The sequence below is a fragment of the Podarcis melisellensis genome (genome assembly GCF_964234715.1).
Source record: "Podarcis melisellensis genome assembly, chromosome: 5".
Lineage (NCBI taxonomy): Eukaryota > Metazoa > Chordata > Lepidosauria > Squamata > Lacertidae > Podarcis > Podarcis melisellensis.
The window spans coordinates 101,163,541-101,186,478 of NC_138537.1; the positions used below are offsets into that span (position 1 = coordinate 101,163,541).

The 22,938-nt window shown below is 42.3% G+C and overlaps 1 protein-coding gene across 7 annotated transcripts in view; it reads left to right on the forward strand.

Moving 5' to 3' along the window:
* Positions 1 to 22,938, forward strand: part of FAR2 (fatty acyl-CoA reductase 2) — a 60,358-nt gene that overhangs the window by 11,071 nt on the left and 26,349 nt on the right. For all 7 annotated transcript variants that reach the window (XM_081913335.1, XM_081913331.1, XM_081913332.1 and 4 more), the window contains one exon: positions 3,095 to 3,318. In XM_081913335.1, coding sequence (XP_081769461.1) covers positions 3,130 to 3,318 — 189 coding nt within the window. In that variant the 5' untranslated portion in view covers positions 3,095 to 3,129. Of the gene's footprint in view, positions 1 to 3,094; positions 3,319 to 22,938 lie in introns of those variants that run through there.

Consider the following 22,938-nt stretch of genomic DNA (forward strand, 5'->3'; position numbering starts at 1 on the left):
AACATGAAATTTACGGCATGTTACACCATTAAAGAAAACATGCTAAAGATGCAATACAAATGGTATCTCACTCTATCAAAGCTTTCAATGGTGTACAAAAATATATTGAATAGCTTGACACCAAACCCTACATATATTAAGTAAAATAGAAACATTGCCACCCGACCTCACCCCCACCCATCTTTCCTCCCCTCCACCCCTTTCCCCCTTTTCTTCCTAATGTCTCAACAAATGAAACTAATTTGTAAAAACGTTACATGGAAAAAATATGAGAGAGAGACATTACACATACTTCGGTAAATCAAGAAAATCTTTAAATAAAAATACATTTTAAAAAAATATCGAATAACTGTTAGCGGTGCGGTGAAAGTAAAGGAGATATGTACCACATGTGGTGGACATGCAGAAAGATCAGAGAGTTTTGGAATCTTATTTATGATGAGCTGAAAAAGATCTTATGTTAACATTATTAAAAAATCCAGAGGCCTTCCTACTGGGTATTTTAGGTTCCAAATTCCCCCCCAAAACTCAAAAGAATTAAGAGAAATCTTCCTATATGCCACGACTGCAGTCTGAACACTGGTTGCAATGAATTGGAAAGGGGGAAAAGTTCCAACTTTATCAGATTGGCAAGGCAAATTACAGGAATATGCAGAAATGGCACAATTGACCAATAGACTAAGAGGCAACACAAGACAATTATTTATTAAAAAATGGGATATGTATAAGAAATATAATAGTGTATACAGAAATATAATAGTGGTATAATATTTATGGCAGCATTTGAATGACCCTTGTTTATAGTAATCGTTAAGAAATAAAGTAATGAATACAAACTGTTGTAAGATGGTATTAGAAAATACAGAAAGAGTAAGGTAATAATATTAAGTACATTCAACACTAGAAAGAAAGTGCATTGGGAAATAATAGGAAGTGTATTTTATGTTAGTAAAAAGATTGGAAAAAGAGACTATAAATTTAAATGAAGTTTAATTTTTCTGAATTCAAAGAATAATATTAGTACATGGTTGTTTTCATTTTTGTCGAATTAAGAGTGTGTATATTATGTATATTATTTATGTTATTTATAAATTTCAATAAAGTCATGTAACTTTACAAAATATATATAAAAGCCACATAAAAAATTGAAATTACAGATCACCAGTTAACTGTTACAGAAAACACCTTTTTTAATTGTTTGCATAGGTCTGGTATCATAGAAAAGTTTTCAGCAATCATTAAAAAATTAATACGGAAGGCATTAACTATTGGAAGAGCATTCCACAGGTGTCAGTTTCATGTTGTTGACAAACCAGTTTCACCAGCTCAGCACTCCTACAGGTGACCTCAGTGATCAAACTAGGATATAAGTGTTCAAAAGATCAGTCCAATGACCCATCTAGTCCAGCTTCCTGTTCTCACAGTGGCCACGCAGATGCCCATTGTGGGAAACCCACAAGCAGGACTCAAGCACAAGAGCCCTCTCCCCTCCTGAGGCTTCCAGCAACTGGTATTTAGAAACATGACCACCTCTGACTGTGGAGACAGGCTATAGCTGTCATGACTAGGAGCCACAGATAGCCTAGCTCCATGAATTCATCCAGTCCTCTTCTGAAGCCATCACGTCAGGTGGTTCCAAAGGTGCCCTGGACCAAAGTTCTTCAGGGCTTTGTAAATTCATACAAGGATCTTGAGCAGTCAGGTTGTCTTTGCACTGCAATTTTCTTCTTCTTAAGAGACTAGATTTTGATGGTGTGCAGTGATCTATTAGGCATTTGAGCTTATCCTGCATCTCTGTTGACATAACTTCAGCTGTTACCCTTCCAGTCAGACTCATTTTAGCTACATTTTAAAATCAATTTTACAATTTTTATATGTGTGTGTGTATGCTGTTCCATTTATACAATCATATTTTTTTTCAATTTTGTGTCTTCCTTGCCCCATTTTTTAACACTGGAATTTAAAAATCATTTTAGTGCAACTGATTTTTCAAAATGGTTTTTTTTCTAAAGGTAAAATGTATAATCAAATGGTGTGCTCGGATGAATGGACCTTTCTCTGCCCACACAGGTCGGCCATGCAAACTAGTGTGAGTGGAAGGTACAAAATACCTTGCCATTCTAAGGGAATGGCAGACTTCCAGACTTCCTTTTCTGCCACTTTTCTAGGCACTTCAAAGCACCATGTAAGAACACTTTTTATTTTTGGCCCAGCACTTTCCCCACAAAAATCCACTCTTTACTCTTCAGTCAGAACAAATGCAATTCATGGATTGCCATTCCTCTGATTCAGCAATAAAGAGTGGGTTTTTGTGTGGGAAAGTGCCAATACCTGCCAAAAAATGCTTGGACATGGTGCTTTGAAGTGCTGACCTGTGCCTAGAAAGTGTGGGACCATAGATAAGTGTGGATGAGCCCTAAGGGCTGGGAGCGAACCGGAGTGAAGACTGCTACCCTCTGGTCCGCTCCTGTGCCCCGCAGGAACTTTCACCATGCCCTGCAGCCAGGCCAGGGATTTACCAGTGGCATTGCTTCCAGGGGTGTTGGAGCAGGACAGGCTGAATCCACCCCCCACCCCTGACCTTGTGGGTGGGAGGATGAGTGATTGACCTTCATGGCTCCTGTGTCGAGCTCTGTACTATATTGTTTTAGAAAGAGAAATCCTTTGTTTTAGTCTTGTTTTAAATGTATTTGGGTTTGGGAGTTTTTCTCTCTGTTTTTAATCATTTTAAATGTAAATTGCCTTGAGATAGTGGTTTAGATAGTGGTTCTCTGTAGCTGATCTTCATTTCTTAAAACCGGCCTGCTCTTCTGTTAATATAGAATTTTCTTCTTCGCAGTCCTCTAATTTTAGCAGAAGGTACGGCCTAAACCAGTGATGGCCAAACTTCACCCTCCAGCTGTTTTAGGACTACAGTTCCCATCATCCCTGACCACTGGTCCTGTTAGCTAGGGATGATGGGAGTTGTAGTCCCAAAAACAGCTGGAGCACCAAGTTTGGCAATCAGTGGCCTAAACAGTGCCAATACTACTCCGAACCATGATCCAGAATTTTCAGACATCTAACACATTGCATTATTCCATGTTTCTGCTAGATACCTCCACAAAGAAGCTGGAAACTGAAAGCAACATGTCATCAATTGCATCCTACTACAATGGAAAGTCAGTACTTGTTACTGGAGCCACAGGTTTTATGGGCAAAGTGCTAGTGGAAAAGCTGTTGTATTGCAGCCCTGATGTGAAAAGTATTTATATTCTTGTGAGACCCAAGTCTGGACAATCAACGCAAGAGAGAGTGCAGGATATGGTGAAGTGTAAGGTAAGACATTTAACTTTATATGGGAATCTATGGCAGCAGTCTCTTGTGCCTCAGCACCTCAAGGTTGCCATACCCCTATTTCCCATATAATCTACATCATTTCACCATAGATATGTTGGCCATTAGTCACTGAAATCCCCAATAGGAGTCTTGCTTTAATAATGCCCCATGGTCAGATACTAGACCACAGGGTCAGATACTAGACCACATACGCATGGAAAGCCAAAGTCTGTAAAGGCAGTAGGCAGTGAGGGAGCTGGATTGAATCTCCATTGCCCTCTGCTCATCTCATTTTAGCACCTTGCATGCAATGTCTAGCTGGCATCTCCTCACAGAGAACCCAGAATATACAGGACTGGTGGGGTGGTATTTTATTTTAAATGCAATATCAATCTGTAGGCGAGTTCTCCTTACTTCTCAAATATGCCAGTGTCAGAAAACAATGGCAATGCATATTTTAAAGTGGCATGGGAATCTGTCCTTGGAGTAACTATCCATTAAGATTGTGTATGGATGGACTCAACAACGGCTTGTGTTGGTTGTTGGTTGATGGAGAAGAGTGACTAGTTGGGTGCCAGAGGGTTCTGTCTTGGGCCTGGTCTTATTCAACATCTTTATCAACGACTTGGATGATGGACTCAAGGGCATCCTGATCAAATTTGCAGATGACACCAAACTGGGAGGGGTGGCTAACACCCCAGAGGACAGGATCACACTTCAAAACGACCTTGACAGATTAGAGAACTGGGCCAAAACAAACAAGATGAATTTTAACAGGGAGAAATGTAAAGTAGTGCACTTGGGCAAAAAAAATGAGAGGCACAAATACAAGATGGGTGACACCTGGCGTGAGAGCAGTACATGTGAAAAGGATCTAGGAGTCTTGGTTGACCACAAACTTGACATGAGCCAACAGTGTGACGCGGCAGCTAAAAAAGCCAATGCAATTCTGGGCTGCATCAATAGGAGTATAGCATCTAGATCAAGGAAAGTAATAGTGCCACTGTATTCTGGTCTAGTCAGACCTCACCTGGAGTACTGTGTCCAGTTCTGGGCACCACAGTTCAAGAAGGACACTGACAAACTGGAACGTGTCCAGAGGAGGGCAACCAAAATGGTCAAAGGCCTGGAAACGATGCCTTATGAGGAACGGCTAAGGGAGCTGGGTGTGTTTAGCCTGGAGAAGAGGAGGTTAAGGGGTGATATGATAGCCATGTTCAAATATATAAAAGGATGTCACATAGAGGAGGGAGAAAGGTTGTTTTCTGCTGCTCCAGAGAAGCGGACACGGAGCAATGGATCCAAACTACAAGAAAGAAGATTCCACCTAAACATTAGGAAGAACTTCCTGACAGTAAGAGCTGTTCGACAGTGGAATTTGCTGCCAAGGAGTGTGGTGGAGTCTCCTTCTTTGGAGGTCTTTAAGCAGAGGCTTGACAACCATATGTCAGGAGTGCTCTGATGGTGTTTCCTGCTTGGCAGGGGGTTGGACTCGATGGCCCTTGTGGTCTCTTCCAACTCTATGATTCTATGGTTTCAGTCGCAGCAAATTCTCAGATGTGAAACTTCAGCTTGTTTGTAACAGCCTCTCTCCAAGACATTGGAGAGGCTGTGAATGAAAAGACTAACTATACAATATGTGATAGGGTGTGTGTTTTTCACTTTAGCATTTGTGGTATCAATATTAGTTTCTTTTGAATATATTTTATATCTGCATGTATCAAATAGTGGTGAGTGGGGGGTTTTGTAAAAAAAAAAGAGATGCTGGTATATCTTGATCAAGGGTCTCAGTACAACATAGTTGCTGGTGCTCTGTTCTGGTGAGTCCTGTCACACACCCCCACCCCCACCGGTGCCAGGGCCCCCAATATTGTCAAGAAGCCCCCCCCCCAAGATTCCACTGCAGTCCTCCAAAGGACCTGTCAGGGGGAAGCATCTTCACCTGGCACGTCCTTTTGAGGAACGCCAGAGCACCTTCCAGGAAAGTGCTCTGGTGCTCTCTGTCAAAGATGCATCAGCAGAAAGTGTCTTCTCAATGGGACATCCTCCACCAAAGGTAAGCTGGTGGTGGGGTGGTGGCGGGCCAAGTTGGCCTGGCCAGGTTGGGCGGCGGCGGCACGTGTGTGACATCACACATGCGTGACCAGCTCCCACAATGTTGGAGGCAACTTGGTGCACCTGACTCCCGTGCTGCCATTCTCCACTATATAATACCGAACAGGACAAGTGATAATCCCTTATCTTCAGTTGGCTTCGTTATCTTTATTTCCAGCTACTAAGGCTCAGATTTTACATAAGGAGTTAATAATTTTATTTTATTTTTCCCCCCCCAAAATTATTGATTTTCCAAAAAAATTTAAACAAACAAACAGACAAACATAAATCTTAACCATATTTAAACCAAGCTTAGTGACATTGTTAAATGACTTCCTCAAATCCCCCTAGTTGAATTTCAGTGTGTATCATTTTAACAGTTTTCCAAAGCCATTTTTCTCATAAAATTAACTTAATCACTTTGCATCGTTCTTTCTTTCTATTTTAGCTTTAAACATATTAATTCCTAAGATTACATAATTAAATCCTAAACCTATCTGATATTTACAAGCTTTTCCAATTATATTATCTTAACACATTTAACTAATCTTTAAATTTCCTCCAATCCTCCTGGTACTCCTCCTCCTCCTGGTCATGGACTCTTCCAGTCAGGTCGGCCAGCTCCGAAAAATCCATCATCTTCATCTGCCATTCCTCCACTGTTGGAACTTCTTATGTTTTCCAATTCTTAGCTAACAAGGTTCTTGCTGCAGTTGTGCCATACAAAAACAATTTGACATCTTTTCTGGGCTATTCCAAACCTGTTATTCCAAGAAGAAAGGCCTCTGGTTTCTTAATAAATGTATATTTCAACATTTTTTTTCAGTTCATTATAAATCTTCTCCCAGAAGTCTTTCACCTTGGGGCAGGTCCACCACATATGATAAAAGTACCCTCCTTTTCTTTACATTTCCAACATAAATTATCACTGTTGTTGTAAATCTTTGCTAATTTTACAGGGATTTTACAAATACCATCTATACATCATTTTCACAATATTTTGAAGTGAACTTGACCCCTTTCTTCCACAATCTTTCCCAGTCTTCAAACATTATGTTGTGTCCCACACATCTTGCCCAGTCTATCATCACAGATTTAACTTGTTCATCCTTGTTCATTCCAACAATAAATTATACATTTTAGACAAATTTTTAACTTTATAGTCTAACAACTCTGTTTCCAACTTAGTTTTTTCTGAAGCAAAACCATTTTTCTTATCTAATTTATACAATTCATTGATCTGGTGATAATGTACCTGTAATGCTTCTAGGGGTTGCTCGTGCGTAAGTTGTTGCCACTCCTGGCTAGGTTACCTGGGTGAACCCTTTCTGTCTGGACAGCCTCTCACCTGGGGTGTCTCAATCGCTGGCAGAATCCGTCAGTGGGCATTTCTTGAACTTCTTCCAGCAAAGAAGTTCTTTGACGCCTAGTCTCCTCCTACTCTCCCTGCGCAGAAGTCTTTTGCACAGGGAGGGTGTGGGCAGCGGAGGACCTGTGCTCTCCCCGCTGTTCTCCAGCGAGGAGTCCTGGAGCCCCCTCGCCAATTCCCCCTTCTGCCCCCCTTCTCCACTGGTGCTACGCTGATTTCCTTCCCCAGCAGATGGGCTGCCTCTCTTCCTACTGGGACCCTCTCCGGCATCCCTCTGGAGCCTTCCCTCCGCCTCTGGCTCCGATGGCAGTTCCCTGACAGTAACCAATTTATCTTATCTTTAATTTGATCAAATGGTTTAAATTTATAACCTTCTTTGTCTTCCAATAGCAGGTCTGAATATCTCAACCACTTGGTTTCCATATTTAACTTTTTCTGGGCCTTTGCCTCCACTGGCGAGAGCCATCTGGGTCTCTTCCTTTCTAAGAGATCTTTATATTTTATCCACACATTATACAGAGATTTCCTAATTACATGGTTTTTAAAAGCATTATGGGCCTTTACTTTATCATACCCTCCAAATCTAAGACATTGGTATCCTCTAGTTGTATCCATTCCTTAATCCAGCAAAGCGCTGCTGCTTCAAAATAGATCTTCAAATCTGGCAGGGAAAATCCCCCTCTTTCTCCTGAATCCGTTAGTAATTTGTATTAAATTCTGGGTTTCTCCTCCTGCCAGATAAATCTAGATAAAGCTTTCTGCCATTCTTTAAAGCATGTCACATTGTCAATAATTGGGAGGGCTTAAAACAAAAATAACATCTTTGGCAATACATACATCTGAACCACTGAAATCCGGCCCATTAATGACAATTTCAAATTCAACCATATCTCCAGATCTCTCTTAATTTCATTCTAGAATTTCTCATAGTTATCTTTATATAAGTTCAAATTTTTCACCGACAAATTAACTCCCAGATATTTAACTTTTTTCACTAGGCCCGTCTTTTCTTGTAGTAATTTTCTTTCCTCATTATCCAGATTTTTCTCTAAAACTTCGGTTTTGCTCTTGTTTAACTTAAATCCCGCCACCTGTCCGAGTTCCTGTATCATCTCCAGTGCTTTTACTGCACTGGAGTCTGGACCCTGTAATGTCAATACTAAGTCATCAGGCTTTTAATTTATACTGTTTAGATCCCACTACAATACCTTTAATTTGTTCATCTTTTCTTATCATACTTAACAAGACCTCAAGGACTGAAATAAACAGCAGAGGGGAAAGTGGGCACCCTTGCCTAGTTCCCTTCTCAATTCTAATTTCCTCTGATACCACATTATTTACTATAATTTTAGCTCTTTGTTCATGATAGATCACATTAATCCCATTTAAAAACTCTTCACCAACCCCCATACTTTCTAAGTTATGTCACATGAAACTCCAAGATACATTGTCAAAGGCTTTCTCTGCATTAACATTGTTTTACAGTTCTTTCTTGCTTCCAACTTTTCCAATGTTCCTAATATTATCTTTCATATGTCTTCCAGGCAGAAACCCTGCCTGGTCCTTATGGATATATTCCGACATAAACTTTAGCCTGTTGGCCAGTATATTTGAAAAAAAATTATAATCCACATTAAGTAGGGAGATTGGTCTGTAATTATTGACATTGGATCTATCTTGATCTTGTTTTGGAATCAGAGTAATATAGGCTTCCAGGTTTCAGGTGGTCTGCCCCCTCCTATAATCTTATTGCAAACTTCTAACAGTGGTTGAATAAGCCAGTCTTTCAGTATCTTGTAATATTTTGGTGATAGACCATTTGGTCCCAGGGCCTTGCCAAGTTACCTTGAGTTTATTGCATATTCCACTTCCTGTCTTGTAATTAGATCATTTAGTAGGATATTTTTACCCTCAGGAATCTTCTGCAAACCGTTAGTTCTAATAAATTGCTCAATTTTAGCGTGATCTTCTTTCTTCTTTTTATACAGTTGTTTGTAATACATCTTCTTGTGTCCACAGGGTTCTCCACAGACTTTCCTTCCGTTACGATACTTGTAATAGTAATAGTTTTTGCCTCTTTTTTAATTGCCAAGCTAAAAGTTTCCCACATTTATTTGCAAATTCAAAGTTCCTTTGACTCATCCTCCTTAATTTCCATTCTATTTCTTGGTTAATAATCTGTGAGTACTGAGGCTGTAAGGCTTTAATTTCCTTTTGTGTTTGCAAATTCTTCGGGTTGCCTCTTCTCTTTATCTTTTAGTTGTTCCAAAATTTTATCTTTTTTCTCATTCTGAATCCTTCTCCTAACTGAATTTTGTTGAATGAGAAATCCTCTCATTACCCTTGTTTCTATTCCCTGGTTCATATTGATTTCAAAATAGTCTTTTAGGGCTTTGGGGGCTTTATTTAAAATTTGGGTACTCCTCAACAAATCATCATTCATTCTCCATCTGAAAGAAACCTGTAGGGACGTTTTCAATTCCATAAAAGCTGCATTATGATCTGAGCAGGTTTTAGGGCAATTTTCCATTTTTGATACTTTAGGAACCAAGTCTCTGAATATCCATAAATAATCGATTCTCGAGAATGAATGGTTTGCACCTAAAAAAAATGTGAAATCTTTTTCAGTAGGATTCCTAACTCTCCATATGTCTGACAGGCCGAATTTATCAGTTATTTCAAAGAAAGTCTTAGGTAATCTGCCAGCATTCAGTATTTTCTGTCTGTGTTCTGTCCATTAAAGTAGATGCCACTCCATTCAAATCTCCCATTAAAATTAATTTGTAATCCAAGTGTTCCAAAAGACTTGTTTCCAAGTTCTTAAAGAATTCTGATTTGCCATCATACAGATTCCCAGTAACAAATATTTATCGCCTTGTACTGTAATTTCCACTCAATGTATCTTCCCTCCTCATATTTGAAGATCAGTTTTGGATTCCATTTTTCTTTGACTTAAAAAAACACTCCTCTTTTTTTCACTTTATCTGAAGAAATAAATTCTTGACCAAGTTTTTTATTTGATAATTTTTTTCTATGTAGTCTAGTGTGTGCTTCCTGTAAACAAATTACATCCAAATTCTGCTTTTCCAAAACCTGGTAAACCTGTCTCCTTTTCTGAGGAGAATTTAAGCCATTAACATTCCAAAAATAAATTCTCAAAGCCATGATGTTAAATTAAGGGGTCGCCGCTCCTGCCCCTGGCAGCTGCAGGCTTTCCAGTCCAAGTTCCACCGCGTACTTTTGCAGAAATCTGTCCTTCTCTCCAACAGTCTTAATTATTTGCTTTCTTCCTCCAAATTTAAAGGAGAGACCTGGAAATTCCCACCTGAAAAAAATATTTCCCCCCTCAAGACGTTTGCCAATTCTGTGAAATTGGATCTCAGGTTCAAGAAGTGTCTAGGAATTTCTTTAAAAATAATGATGGGTTTCTCCTGAATTTTTAAACCTTTTTTATAATGCAGTCCCAAAATGGTATCTCTTTGTTCCTTGGTATTAAAGACCACTGTCAGAGCTGCCTCTAGGTCCCAGCTCACAGAGGACCAACGCTAGTCAGTAATAACGTACAAAGTCTTTATTGAAGATTAGTTTCCATTTCCAAACCGCAGCGTGCAACTCCATGTCTAGAACTTAGACCGGCGAAGCTCCATCTGAGTCTCCGCCCCCTGTACACCAGTTTAAGACTCTAGCCTTACTCCACCTCTTCCGTTGCTCTTTCCTCCTCTGGGTCCTTCTGCCCCCTGGGGTTTCCTCCTTTCTGGACTCTTCTGACGCTGACCCCCCTGATTCTTGCCCCTCCTTTCGGCGGGCTATAGGACCTGGCTCCCTATCCGGGCTATCTGCTGTGCCGCTCGCCTGTACATTTGAACTTGGCGCGCGCGCCCAGCCGGCAACCTTCCTCTCGACCGTTTCCCCGCTCTCCGATGGAGGTGTGGTCAATCCTGACTCATCTCCTCTTGCTGGTGGTGGGAACACTGGTCCCGATGCCTGGGACTCCTCCCCCCCACTGCGCTCTGGTGGGGAAGCTGGTCCTGATTTCCAACTGCTGCTCTGGGAGTCCCCGCTGGCCCCTTCCTTCTGGGGTCTCCCCCTTGGCACCCCCCTTGCTCTGGCCATCGGCGCTCCCTTCTGCGAGTCTTCCGATTCGCTGGACAGACTCCAGGAATCCCTCGGGCCACTGTCACCCCCTACACTGCCCTCTGATTCCTCCCCCTCGCTCTCCATTTCCTCCCTCTCCTGTGCCTCTGCTCCTGAGCCCCTGACAACCACTATGCAGTCGTAAGTTATTTTTGAATCCTTTTTGGGGCCAAATATTCTTCCTTTTTCAACTTCTTCCTTTTTCAGATCTCACCACGCCACAAATTGGTCTGTCAAACAGTTGCTCTTCTTGCAATTGAGGGACCCCTCTCAATCTTAGATGAGATTCCCTTTCCTTCATTTGAAGAAATGCAATCGAATTTTCATTTTCATATTGTAATCTTTGCAAATCTGACACTCTGTCTCAAGCTGTGCCAACCTTGTTTCATGTGATGTAATCTCAGTCTTCACCTCTTTCGATTCAGCACTTAAATCTTGAAACTTTTTATCCAATCTTTCAATACCTTTCTGTATTACGATTTGTGTTATCTCTAATTTCATTCAATAAAAGCATTACCGATTCCTCAAAGGCACTTTTAGAGCAACTCCCTTATCTGTTTTTTTCAGCACACATCATTGCTCAGGAATTTCAAGGTCAGTCTCACAGCTTAGTGGAGTGAGAGAGAAAAACAGATTCCCACCACCAGTCCCACAGATGCCAGCCCAGGCAGCCATCAGCCCTCCTGTTCCTTATTGTAAAAAGACAGGCTGTAAAAATAAGGAAAAATTTTCAAATCCCTTTTGGAGTTTAGCAACAGTAACAGATACTTCTTTAGCTACTTTAAAATGAGTCCAGACAGCAGCAGGATACAAAGTAATAGAATCAATGGAAACGAAAGTCGAATGTTTCCTCTTCCATTGTGATGTCACAATGGAGTCTAGCCTTTCCCTACCAGGAGGTCCGCTGCAGAATGAAGGAACCTCTTTACAGTAAGTCACAGTCTTGCAGGGTTTAAAATTTAAAATAGTTTTTTCCCCTTCCCCCTGCAGAAGGGGGGCATTATATTGAGCTTGCAAACTTTCAAAAAGTCTTTTTATTCTTGAGGCTTCGGTCCTCATTTACTGACTCTACTTTAATTCAACAAAAGGGATCGACCTCCGTTTTAATTTTAAGCCCTTTTTTTTTAAAAGGAATTGCCCGCTCACGATCGCCAGACTCGGAGGTTCGCACTGTGATGGAAGCAGTCGTTTCCGATGTGCCGCGTCTCCGACCCCACTCACTCTCGGGGCTCTTACGAGCTTACCAGGGAGTGGGGGAGTCACCAAAAGGCACCTACCAGATCACCAGGTCCTCAGAATGCCCAATCTGAGGTTTCTTTTGGGGGACCGCGTCACTCCCCTTGCTTCACTGCACTGGGGCTCTTTCAGCTGAAAGAGCTCCCATTTGCCATTACCGGGAGATCAACTAGGTAAATCAGGAGTTAATAATTTTCATGCTTGCAGCTGTGAGAATAATAGTTGCAAAGCACTGGGAAAGATTATCAGGGTAACCAGTTCATGGCTGGATTGGAAGAGGATGGCAGACAGCAGTATCTGAAAATTTAGCCCCACAGTTGTTTAGAGAGTTAGCTGAAGATCTATGAATGAGGGATCTTCTTTTCAGCTGTCAGCCTCACAAGCTTCTTTCTGGATGGGAGTGTTTTTGTAAATGACACAAATATAATTAAGAAGTTGGAAATGAAGGGGGTGATTCAAACAAGCAAAGAATGTGAACTGAAGTGAAATGGTCATTTTGCATCTTTATGTGTATTTTATATTTTCAAAACTCAGTATAAATTTGTCTTTCTGCCTTCCTCCAAAAGGAGCCCAGGGCAGCAGACACATCAGTGATAAACTAACATAATTAGATATGTTTAAAAGCACAACGGGGTGAGAGTGGTGCTGTGGTCTAAACCACTGAGCCTAGGGCTTGTCAATCGGAAGGTCGTGGTTCGAATCCCCATGATGGGGTGAGCTCCCATTGCTCAGTCCCAGCTCCTGCCAACTTAGCAGTTCGAAAGCACACAAGTGCAAGTAGGTAAATACATACCGCTCCGGCGGGAAGGTAAACAGTGTTTCCGTGCACTGCTCTGGTTTCGCCAGAAGCGGCTTAGTCATGCTGGCCACATGACTGTCTGTGGACAAACGTTGGTTCCCTCGGCCAGTGCCGCAACCCCAGAGTCATTCATGACTGGACTTAACTGTCAGGGGTCCTTTACCTTTTTTAAAAGCACAACAGCACTCTCCCTGCTTCTGCTCTCTAGCAGCTGATATTCAGAGGCACATCAATACTGTATTTAAAACATGTAAAACATGGAAGAATATTCATAGTCTCTTAGACCTGCATTCAACTTACAAAGAGTACCTACTCGGGATCTGAAACAGTTAAGACATAACTAAATCTGTGCTAAGTAAAGGTCACGGCCATTTCACATGGTGGTTCCTTTCCTGCCCCCCATATGTGTTGGAGTGCATATACTGTAAGCACACCCCCCCCGCCCTGTTCTGCCCCACCCCCATTCTGCCTTCTGGGTCCAAAAGGACTTGTGTGTTAGTGATTGCACATCTACTGAATGCACCTAAAATGGTCGCCACCTGTAACTCTAATCTGCTTTCTTGGTTTAGAGCAGCAAAGTGCCTTGCAGACCAAGGTCTACACAGCCAAGCCTCCTAGCAATCATCATAAAACAGACGGTCTTTTCCTCAGAAATGACCAGAGCAGTAATTGAATCTGTATTTCTTGAAGTTGGGGGGGCAGTGTTGCTGGGTGGAGCAGCAGAACCTGTTAGGGTGTGAAACCTAAGACGCTGGCAAGTTAGCAATGTCATGTGACTTTAAGTAGTCAAGCTCGTTAAGTTGTTAAGTTGCTCAGTATATAAAGAGTGTTTGTTTTCTCTGCCTGTGGGGCATGAAGCAAAAATGTCTGAAAGCTCCGGAGGTGTTTCTGTTATCTTTCTGCAATAAACCTGTCTTTGGAAAGACAGGCTTCCCTGTGTCGTTATTTCTTTGCTGCTGAGACTCTGAAGCTTGTACTGCAACAAGAATCTCTGCACTGGACTTAATTAATGCTCTGCAAAGAGAACTGTTGCTGGTTGCGCAGCAGAAGCGTTTACTGGACCAGTACACAGACTCTCTTAGAACCACCTTCCTGGGACATGAATTGCAGCTGCAGCTTATTTGCCCACACAGGACCAGCCCAGTTCTGTCCAGATAAGCTGCAGTGATGCCAGTGGCAGGAGGGCAACCACAAATGTCTGGAAGGCATTTAAGTAATGGTTAAGTCGATTGGTTTTGGATAACTATATTGCTCCTTATTTTTCCAGTAACTGTTTGAGAGCCTGCTTAAGACAGACATAACCTTCCAGTTCATTTTGAGCTGGTGAGGCTTTGTTCTCTTCGGAGTGTGAAAAACAAAACAAAAATACATTTTTAATTAAGATCATCCAGAGAAAATATGTAATAAAACATAATTTTACCTTAACATTGAAAATAATTCCTGAATATTTTTTACCACTTCTGCACAAAAAACAAAACCAACCTCCCTAACATTGTTAAAAATTTGTTCATGCGGAACAAAAAAGCTTAATCAAACTTTCATTGAAATAGTATCACTGTATTTGTTTCCTAAAGTGCAGTACACATCCTTTTTAGCTGACATACCTGAATTTAAAGTAATATGCACCCATTACTATAACAAACTTGGGATTTTATACTCACTTACTTGATCTTATCACCCATGCTGTTTAACATCTGCATAAAACTGCTGAGTAGAATGAACCAGACTGCAACAGTAATGGCAGTATCTAAATCACCACAGAGCCGAGCGGCTTTGTCCTCAAAATGGTGGGCCAGATGGTCACAGGAGGCCTCCAGAGCTCTAGGGAGACCAAGAAAGTCCAGAAAAGCTCTGCTGGATGCTTGAGAAGCAGCATATTAGAACTTCTTAATAATAATAATAATAAATTTTATTTATATCCCGCCCTCCCCAGCCGAAGCTGGGCTCAGGGTGACTAACAACAGTCAAAATAGTTCAACATTCTAAAAACATTCATTATAAAATTAATTAAAATCAAATTAATGGCAACCATCAAGCAAAATCCTGTGCAGGTTGCCAGAGGAGGGGGTCAGGCTGCGCCCTGACCAAAGGCCTGGTGGAACAGCTCTGTTTTGCAGGCCCTGCGGAAAGATGACAGGTCCCGCAGAGCCCTAGTCTCTTGTGACAGAGCGTTCCACCAGATTGGAGCCGCGGCCGAGAAAGCCCTGGCTCTAGTTGAGGCCAGCCTAACCTCTCTGTGGCCTGGGATCTTTAGGATGTTTTTATTTGCAGACCGTAAATTTCTCTGTGGGACATACCAGGAGAGGCGGTCCCATAGGTACGAGGGTCCTAGGCCGTATAGGGCTTTAAAGGTTAAAACCAGCACCTTGAACCTGATCCTGTACTCCACCGGGAGCCAGTGCAGCTTGTATGGTACTGGATGAATATGATCTCGCAGCGAAGACCCCATAAGGAGTCTCGCCGCGGCATTTTGCACCCGCTGGAGTTTCTGGGTCAGGCTCAAGGGCAGCCCCACGTAGAGCGAGTTACAATAATCCAGTCTGGAGGTGACCGTCGCGTGGATCACAGTGGCTAGGTCAGGGCGAGAGAGATAAGGAGCCAACTGATTAGCTTGGCGGAGATGAAAAAATGCCGCCTTTGTTATAGCTGTAATCTGCGCCTCCATAGAGAGGGAGGTATCGAAGATTACACCCAAACTCTTAACGGACGATGCTAGCACTAACTGCACCCCCGCAAGAGATGGGAGTTGCCCCCTCAATCCCATATCGCTCCGTCCCAGCCAGAGGACCTCTGTCTTCGAAGGATTTAACTTCAACCGGCTCCCACGTAACCATCCAGCCACAGCTTCCAGACATCTGGTCAGTGTATCTGGGGCCGAGTCAGGCCGTCCATCAACAGATAGAGCTGGATGTCATCAGCATACTGATGGCAAGCCAGCCCAAAACTCCGGACAAGCTGGGCGAGGGGGCGCATAAAGATGTTAAAAAGCATCGGGGAGAGAATCGCACCCTGAGGCACTCCACACACCAAGGAGTGGCGCGATGACAATTCCCCCCCAAGCGCCACCCTCTGTCCCCGACCAGAGAGAAACGAGCGCAGCCATTGAAGGACTGTGCCCTGGATCCCCACGTCGGCAAGGCGGCGGTCTAGGAGTTCGTGATCGACCATGTCGAAGGCTGCTGACAGGTCTAGAAGAATCAGCAGCCCCGACCCGCCTCGATCCAGCTGCCTGCGGAGATCATCTGTTAGGGCGACCAGAGCCGTCTCGGTCCCATGACCAGCGCGGAAGCCAGACTGGAATGGATCGAGAGCCGATGTTTCATCCAGAAACCTACCAAGCTGTTCAGCAACCGCTCTCTCAATCACCTTACCCAGGAATGGAAGGTTCGAAACCGGGCGGTAATTGGATAGATCTAAAGGATCTAATGATGTTTTCTTTAAGAGCGGGCGCACCGCTGCCTCCTTCAGTTCCCCTGGGAATGTCCGGGTGCCAAGGGACAAATTGATGATATCACCCAGGGGGGCCCGCACCTCGTCTGGACACGCTCTAATCAGCCAAGACGGGCACGGGTCAAGAGGACAGGTGGTGGGCTTTCCAGCTTGGAGGAGTCTGTCCACATCGGCTGGGGATATCCAGTCAAAGTGCTCCAATACTGGACCCGAGGACAGTCGAGGGGCCTCCAGTTCCTTTATTGTATCCAAATTGGCAGGGAGGTCATGGCGGAGCAACAGGACCTTCTCCGCAAAAAAGATCGCAAATGCTTCTTCACTGCTTTTGTTGCTGCATGGTATTATCTGCTTCGTGCTCGGTCAGTTTCAGAGTGGGATCAAAACCCCCAGTACTCCAAGATTCTTCATTACCCACAGCTCACTAAAATACCAGGGAGCTTTATGGGCTCTGCAGCACTGGAGGGGAAGCTAAAGAGTGATGATGTCAACAGCCCTCATCATTCCCCAACAAGACAACAGCCTTGCCTTTTCTCTTCTGGAAAGTTTCCATCAGGATCCACCAGTCTCTGGGGATGGACTATCTTAGTGAGTCACCCACCTGTGCCAAGGGGCATAGCTGGCATAAGCCCAGAAACTGGTGTGACCATGACAGTGGGATGCTGCAGCTAGCCAGCCTTTTGGTTACAGACTACTCACTCCACTGGGAGCAAAAACCAAAGATATCTCCTGCTCTGTGTGTCAGGCTGGTAACAGCCTGAGACAGTCCCGTGGTGACCATGGAGGCCATGAAATCCTGAGCTAGTTCAAGAACAGCCTTGGCATGGATGTTGGAGTCACACAGCATAATCATGTAGGGTTCTTCCAACGCCAAGCTTGAAACAACCTCAGTCAGAGAGGATGCTGTGCCGCAGGGTGGGCAGCATGCAAACAGCTTCCTAATCTATTTTTGAGACCCACCATCAGATGCAAGCCCTCTGGTCCTCTCTACAACAGAGAGGTTTCCTCTGTGATTTCATTAATGCAACTTTATTGTTGATTTTCTGCTGCTGGCCACCATATTTGTTCTTAATGTTGGTGGTATGGACATTTCTGCAAATAAAATTAATTAGCTCTCTAGGGATGTGAGAAAATGCTGCCTGCCAAAATATCTCTCTCCCTGGAAATCAAGACCTCTTAGTACATTGGTCAACACTCTTTTTCTGGGCTCTCAGCTCAGCAGTTCAAGAAGCAGCCAAAACAAAAGAAACTCCCTTGCCTGCTCTTTCAGAGTCCCAGCTGCTCTATCCAGAGAGAGCCCCACTGTTCTTTAAGTTTACAGTTCTGCAAAAGCCTGGATAGGCCATTGGGCTGTAGTGCTTTCCTAAGATAACTTCTGCAAGAGGTCATTTCAGGGAGTTTACATAGCAAAAGAAAGCAGACAAGGGCCAGAGAAACATGCAAAGACTGACTTCAGGGATTTCCGGTAGGTTTAGAGTTACATGCACTGTGGACAACTTCAGAAGACCCTCCGGTCAAGTGCAAAGGTTCTGCAGAATTGCCAAACAGCACTGATGAAGCCTCTAGGCCATATGTGTAATATTTCCTTATGTCTTTGCCCCTTTCCTTGAAAGATAAGTTTAAGAAGCAGCAGTAATTAGAGAGAAAAAATATTTGAGCAGATTATTCTTGATGCATTTCTGCCTTAACTCAATTGCCTTTAATTGAGTTAATAATTGTTCTGGAAACATTTATTTGCAAGCAAACTCCTGCTGTGGCCATTATGCTGTTGAGTTCTTTGGACCCTATCCACAATGTTTTGTAAGTTGCATCTTTTCATAATGAAATTTAACACTGCTTCAAAATAGTTAGTCTCTCTTTCTTTCTTCATACCTGAATGATCATTACCTGAATGAAATTTCCAGATCAGCAACTACAAGCTACTACAAACATACAGTATGTTTTCATCTTATTCTTTGTATATCACCTGGTGTGCCACTATAATTTATTCTTGTAGAATGTTTTCTTATAGATGCCTACAGATTTATTTATTTTTAAGGGTTTTTAAATTCATACTCGAAGAGAATTTTGATAAAAATCCCTTAGGCATGCAAAATGAAGATAAAAGTTGGATCTCATAAATAAAAGCAGATAATCATGAATTTACATGGCTTTTTTCCCATAGGATTTCTGTGTGTATGTGTGTGTGTGTGAGAGAGAGAGAGAGAGAGAGAGATCAAATAAAAGCTTCTTTTGATGTCTATACACTACACAGTAAAAATCACAGATCACTTGGAACATCATCATGGCACAGAAAAGTGGATTCAAGACATGAACTTTTATGATTTTTATACAGACACATTGGGGTGAGATACATTTGTGAACTTGTCCAGAACAGAGCTAAGGAGTCAGTTATTGTCCCAACTTACAGCTGACATACTGACCATACCTCTACCTAGAGACAGCTTCAAGAACCTTCAGGTCAAGATGGGACTCTCAGGAGGTTCTTGACATGCTGTATTTTTGTAAGTTCTTTGCACGTATGCATGCACTTGTCAGAGAAGGGAAATTGTTGTACAGTGGTGCCTCGCAAGACGAAATTAATTCGTTCCGCAAGTCTTTTCGTCTTGCGAGTTTTTCGTCTTGCGAAGCACGGTTTCCCATAGGAATGCATTGAAAATCAATCAATGCGTTCCTATGGAAACCGCCTTCAGACCAGGTCCGGGGACAGTCTGTCCCCCGACCTCTTCTGAAGGCCGGCGGGGGGCAAAAGTCTTTGCTCCCCCCCTCCGCCTGCCTTCCCGGGACAGCGAAGCCTTCGCTGCCGCCCGCCAGCATTTTAAAAACCCCGGGACAGCGGAGGAATTCTCCACTGTCCGGGGTGATTTAAAAGCCCCCGGGAAGGCAGGCAGGGGGGAGCAAAGACTTTTGCCCCCCGCCGGCCTTCAGAAGAGGTCCAGGACCTCTTCTGAAGGTGGGCGGGGGGCAAAAGTCTTTGCTCCCTCCCCGCCTGCCTTCAAAAGCCATCCGGGATAGTGGGAAGCGCTTCCCTGCTATCCCAGACTGCTTTTAAAATGCTGGCGGTGGGGAGCAAAGCCTTTCGGCCCCCGCCGGCCTTCCTGGACCTCTTCTGAAGGCCGGAGGGAGGGGGAAAGGCTTTGCTCCCCACCGCCAGCATTTAAAAGAGGTCCCCGGAGATTTCCCTATGGGCTTTCTTCTTGCGAAGCAAGCCCATAGGGAAATTCGTTTTGCGAAGCGCCTCCAAAACGGAAAACCCTTTCGTCTAGCGGGTTTTTCGTCTTGCGAGGCGTTCATCTTGCGGGGCACCACTGTAATATACAGTTAGTGACTCACATTTGCGTGCATGAAATGGTTAAGTTGAGGGTCCCAGTGAGGGTGGAGCTTAGTAGGCTCCCTATTTTTTTCTCCTTCCCATTTTCTTTTTCTTTCTCTTCCTGCTTTCCCGAATAAACAAGAAGCCATGTGACTGTAGCTCCCAACCGCATGAAAAAAACCAAGTGAACTGAATCTCTCAAAAAGGGAGATTTTTACAGGCTGCAACTTTGCTAACCAAGGTTGCACTATCCTTTTTTGTAAGGAAAGCAAGTCCTTTTCTTTTTAAGTAGTTTGAAACCATTTTTCTTTGCTTTACTGCCAGTGGATTGAGACTTGTTTGCGGTAACCTCTGTGTGAGTAAAATATTCACCTGTTTGCAAAGCCAAGTGTCTGTGATTTATTCTAGCTTAAGTATTTTCATGGGGAACATTTGTTTAAAGGTGGATGAGAGCAGATGTAAAATCTTAGTGTGCTTGAAGCAATTACCATTGCGTTTAACTCTGCTATGAGAGATAAAGAATCTTTCTTCCAAACCTCTCTCTCTCTACAAAACAAATCCTCCATCAATTCACTGTGGTTGCAGAGGTGACATGATTTGATGATGATTTTGAAGGGATCCCTTGTTAAAATAAAGAGAATCCCTAAGGATCTGTGACGCAGATTCATGTTTTTCTTTTGGCAGTGCTGTGACCTGTGATCTGATTGGTAGGTGGGGAGGGCAGAGTGGTGAAAAAATATGTCCTTTTGATCCTTATCTGTTCTACTGAATCTGATTCTAGGACTGACAAACTCCCCCACCCCTTTTCTTGCACAGGAAGTTTTACTAGGTCCAGAGCTTTAAATATGTGCTTGAAACAGATATTCAGCTCTGCTTAAAAAGCAAATGGTGTACATTTCTAATTCAGAACTGTGTGATTAAGTCATAGTACTGGCATCCAATAAGGAAAATGGCTGAAAATGGGGGGGGGGCTATTGGGTTGTTGTTGTTTTTATTTTGATTATATATTTTGTGGTTTTATATTCTGATGTTATTCTGTGAACCACCCTGAGACCTGCGGGTATAGGGCGGTAAAATAAATAAATAAATAAATAAATAAATAAATAAATAAATAAATAAATATTTAAAAGCAGAGCCTAAGTACCTGCTTTAACAGGATAACTTATGCTGCTGACCCCAGACAGCACTGAAACACTGAAACTGTGTCAGTGCCTCATGCTACTTACTGCTGTTCTTTATGCTTTAGGAATAATCAGCTTTTTGTTTACTGAAAGTGGCATCTCTACCTTTTTGAACAAGCACACCCTAACACTAAATCTAATCAAAACCTGTTTGTAGCTCAGTTATTCAGAAGCAGCAATTAATTATTCTAAGTAGGCATAATAAATTTCTGCTATGTTTGCTTATGTGGAAAAGAAAGGGCAAAATAAATGAGATAGCAAAGAGGCATAGGGTAATGCTGAGTTTGCATAACTGCCTGAAGCTTGAATACAGTGGTGAAGCTGATTTTTCATGTATAAAGTGTTTCAAGATGGGCGTTATTGTGGATGGGCATTATTTTTTGCAGCCTCTACATGATGTTGTCATAAAAATGCCAGCCCATTTTCTACACACAAGCACCATTTAATGACCAGTATTATTATTATTATTTTTTAAAAAGGTAAGATTTTTTTTTAAAAAAAAAACTTGTTGAGAACCATCCATTTACAATATTGAGCTCCTACCTGGAAGTACCCATAGGCTACCCACAGTTGTTGCCTGCAGTGGTGGACTGAATTTATCCTGAGAATCTCTACCTTCTTTGAATATTTACTGAAATGTCTGTAGACAGAGATGTGACTGAGTAATATTTCTGGTGGGTGCTTTTAGTGTGTCCCTCTGCCCCCAGACTGGTAAAACTAGAATAAATTACCATATGCAAAATGGCATATGCATCATTCAGTTTTTGTTGGTGCAGAATTTGAATTGGCTGGGTGCCAATTTTTATTTTCTATTTTTGGTCTCAGAATACACATATCCCTATCATTAGGAATAGTCAGCAATTTTGTATTCGGGAAACCTGTCATGTAAGCAGAGCAGATGCATTGTTGTTCTTATTGCAATTATATCCTCCCTTTTTTTCCAAGGACCTAAAAGGTTCTTGGTCCCCCCCCCCCCATTTTATCCTAACAACAACACTGTGAGGTCAGCTAGGTTGAGAGACAAACTGGCCCAGAGTCACCTGGTGAGTTTCATGGTCAAGTGAGGGATTTGCTTTTTTTTTTTTGGTTTTTTTAATGATATTTTATTAAGTTTTACAAAAGATTAACAATCAACAGAAATCTCAAAAAAAAACAACAAACATCAAAAATACAGACAAAACAGAAAAAAGAAAAACATAAAAAAGGAAATTTAGCATAAAAAAAGAAAAACTATTTTTCAATTTAATAACCTTCAAAACCTTATTTTCCTTACTTCCACCCGCCTTCATTTCTTGTATTCCACTTTAAAAATTAGTTCAGCAAGCTCATTCATTATTTTCATCCTTTATCCCTCCCTTTACACTCTTATTAATCTTAATCACTAGAACCCCTTCATTTCATTTTCAATGCCTTCAACATTCATAAATTGTACAATGTTTTTGTAGATAGGCTTTAAACTTCTTCCAGTCCTCTTCCACCTGTTCTTCTCCTTGATCTCGGATTCTGCTGGTCATTTCTGCCAGATCCATATAGTCTATTACTTGCATCTGCCATTCTTCCAAGGTGGGTAAGTCTTGCGTCTTCCAGTACTTTGCAATTAGTATTCTTGCTGCTGCTGTAGCATACATAAAAAATGTTCTGTCCTTCTTTGACACCGATTGGCCGACCATACCCAGGAGAAAGGCCTCTGGTTTCTTCAAGAAGGTATACCTAAATACCTTTTTCAGTTCATTATATATCATTTCCCAATACGCCTTAATCCTTGGGCACGACCACCAAAGGTGAAAGAATGTTCCTTCAGTTTCTTTGCATTTCCAACATTTATTATCGGGCAAATGATAAATTTTTGCAAGCTTGACTGGGGTCATGTACCACCTGTAAATCATTTTCATAATATTTTCTCTTAAGGCATTACATGCCATGAATTTCATACCGATGGACCACAACCGTTCCCAGTCAGCAAACATAATGTTATGACCAATATCTTGTGCCCATTTTATCATAGCAGATTTGACAGTTTCATCCTCAGTATTCCATTTCAGCAGCA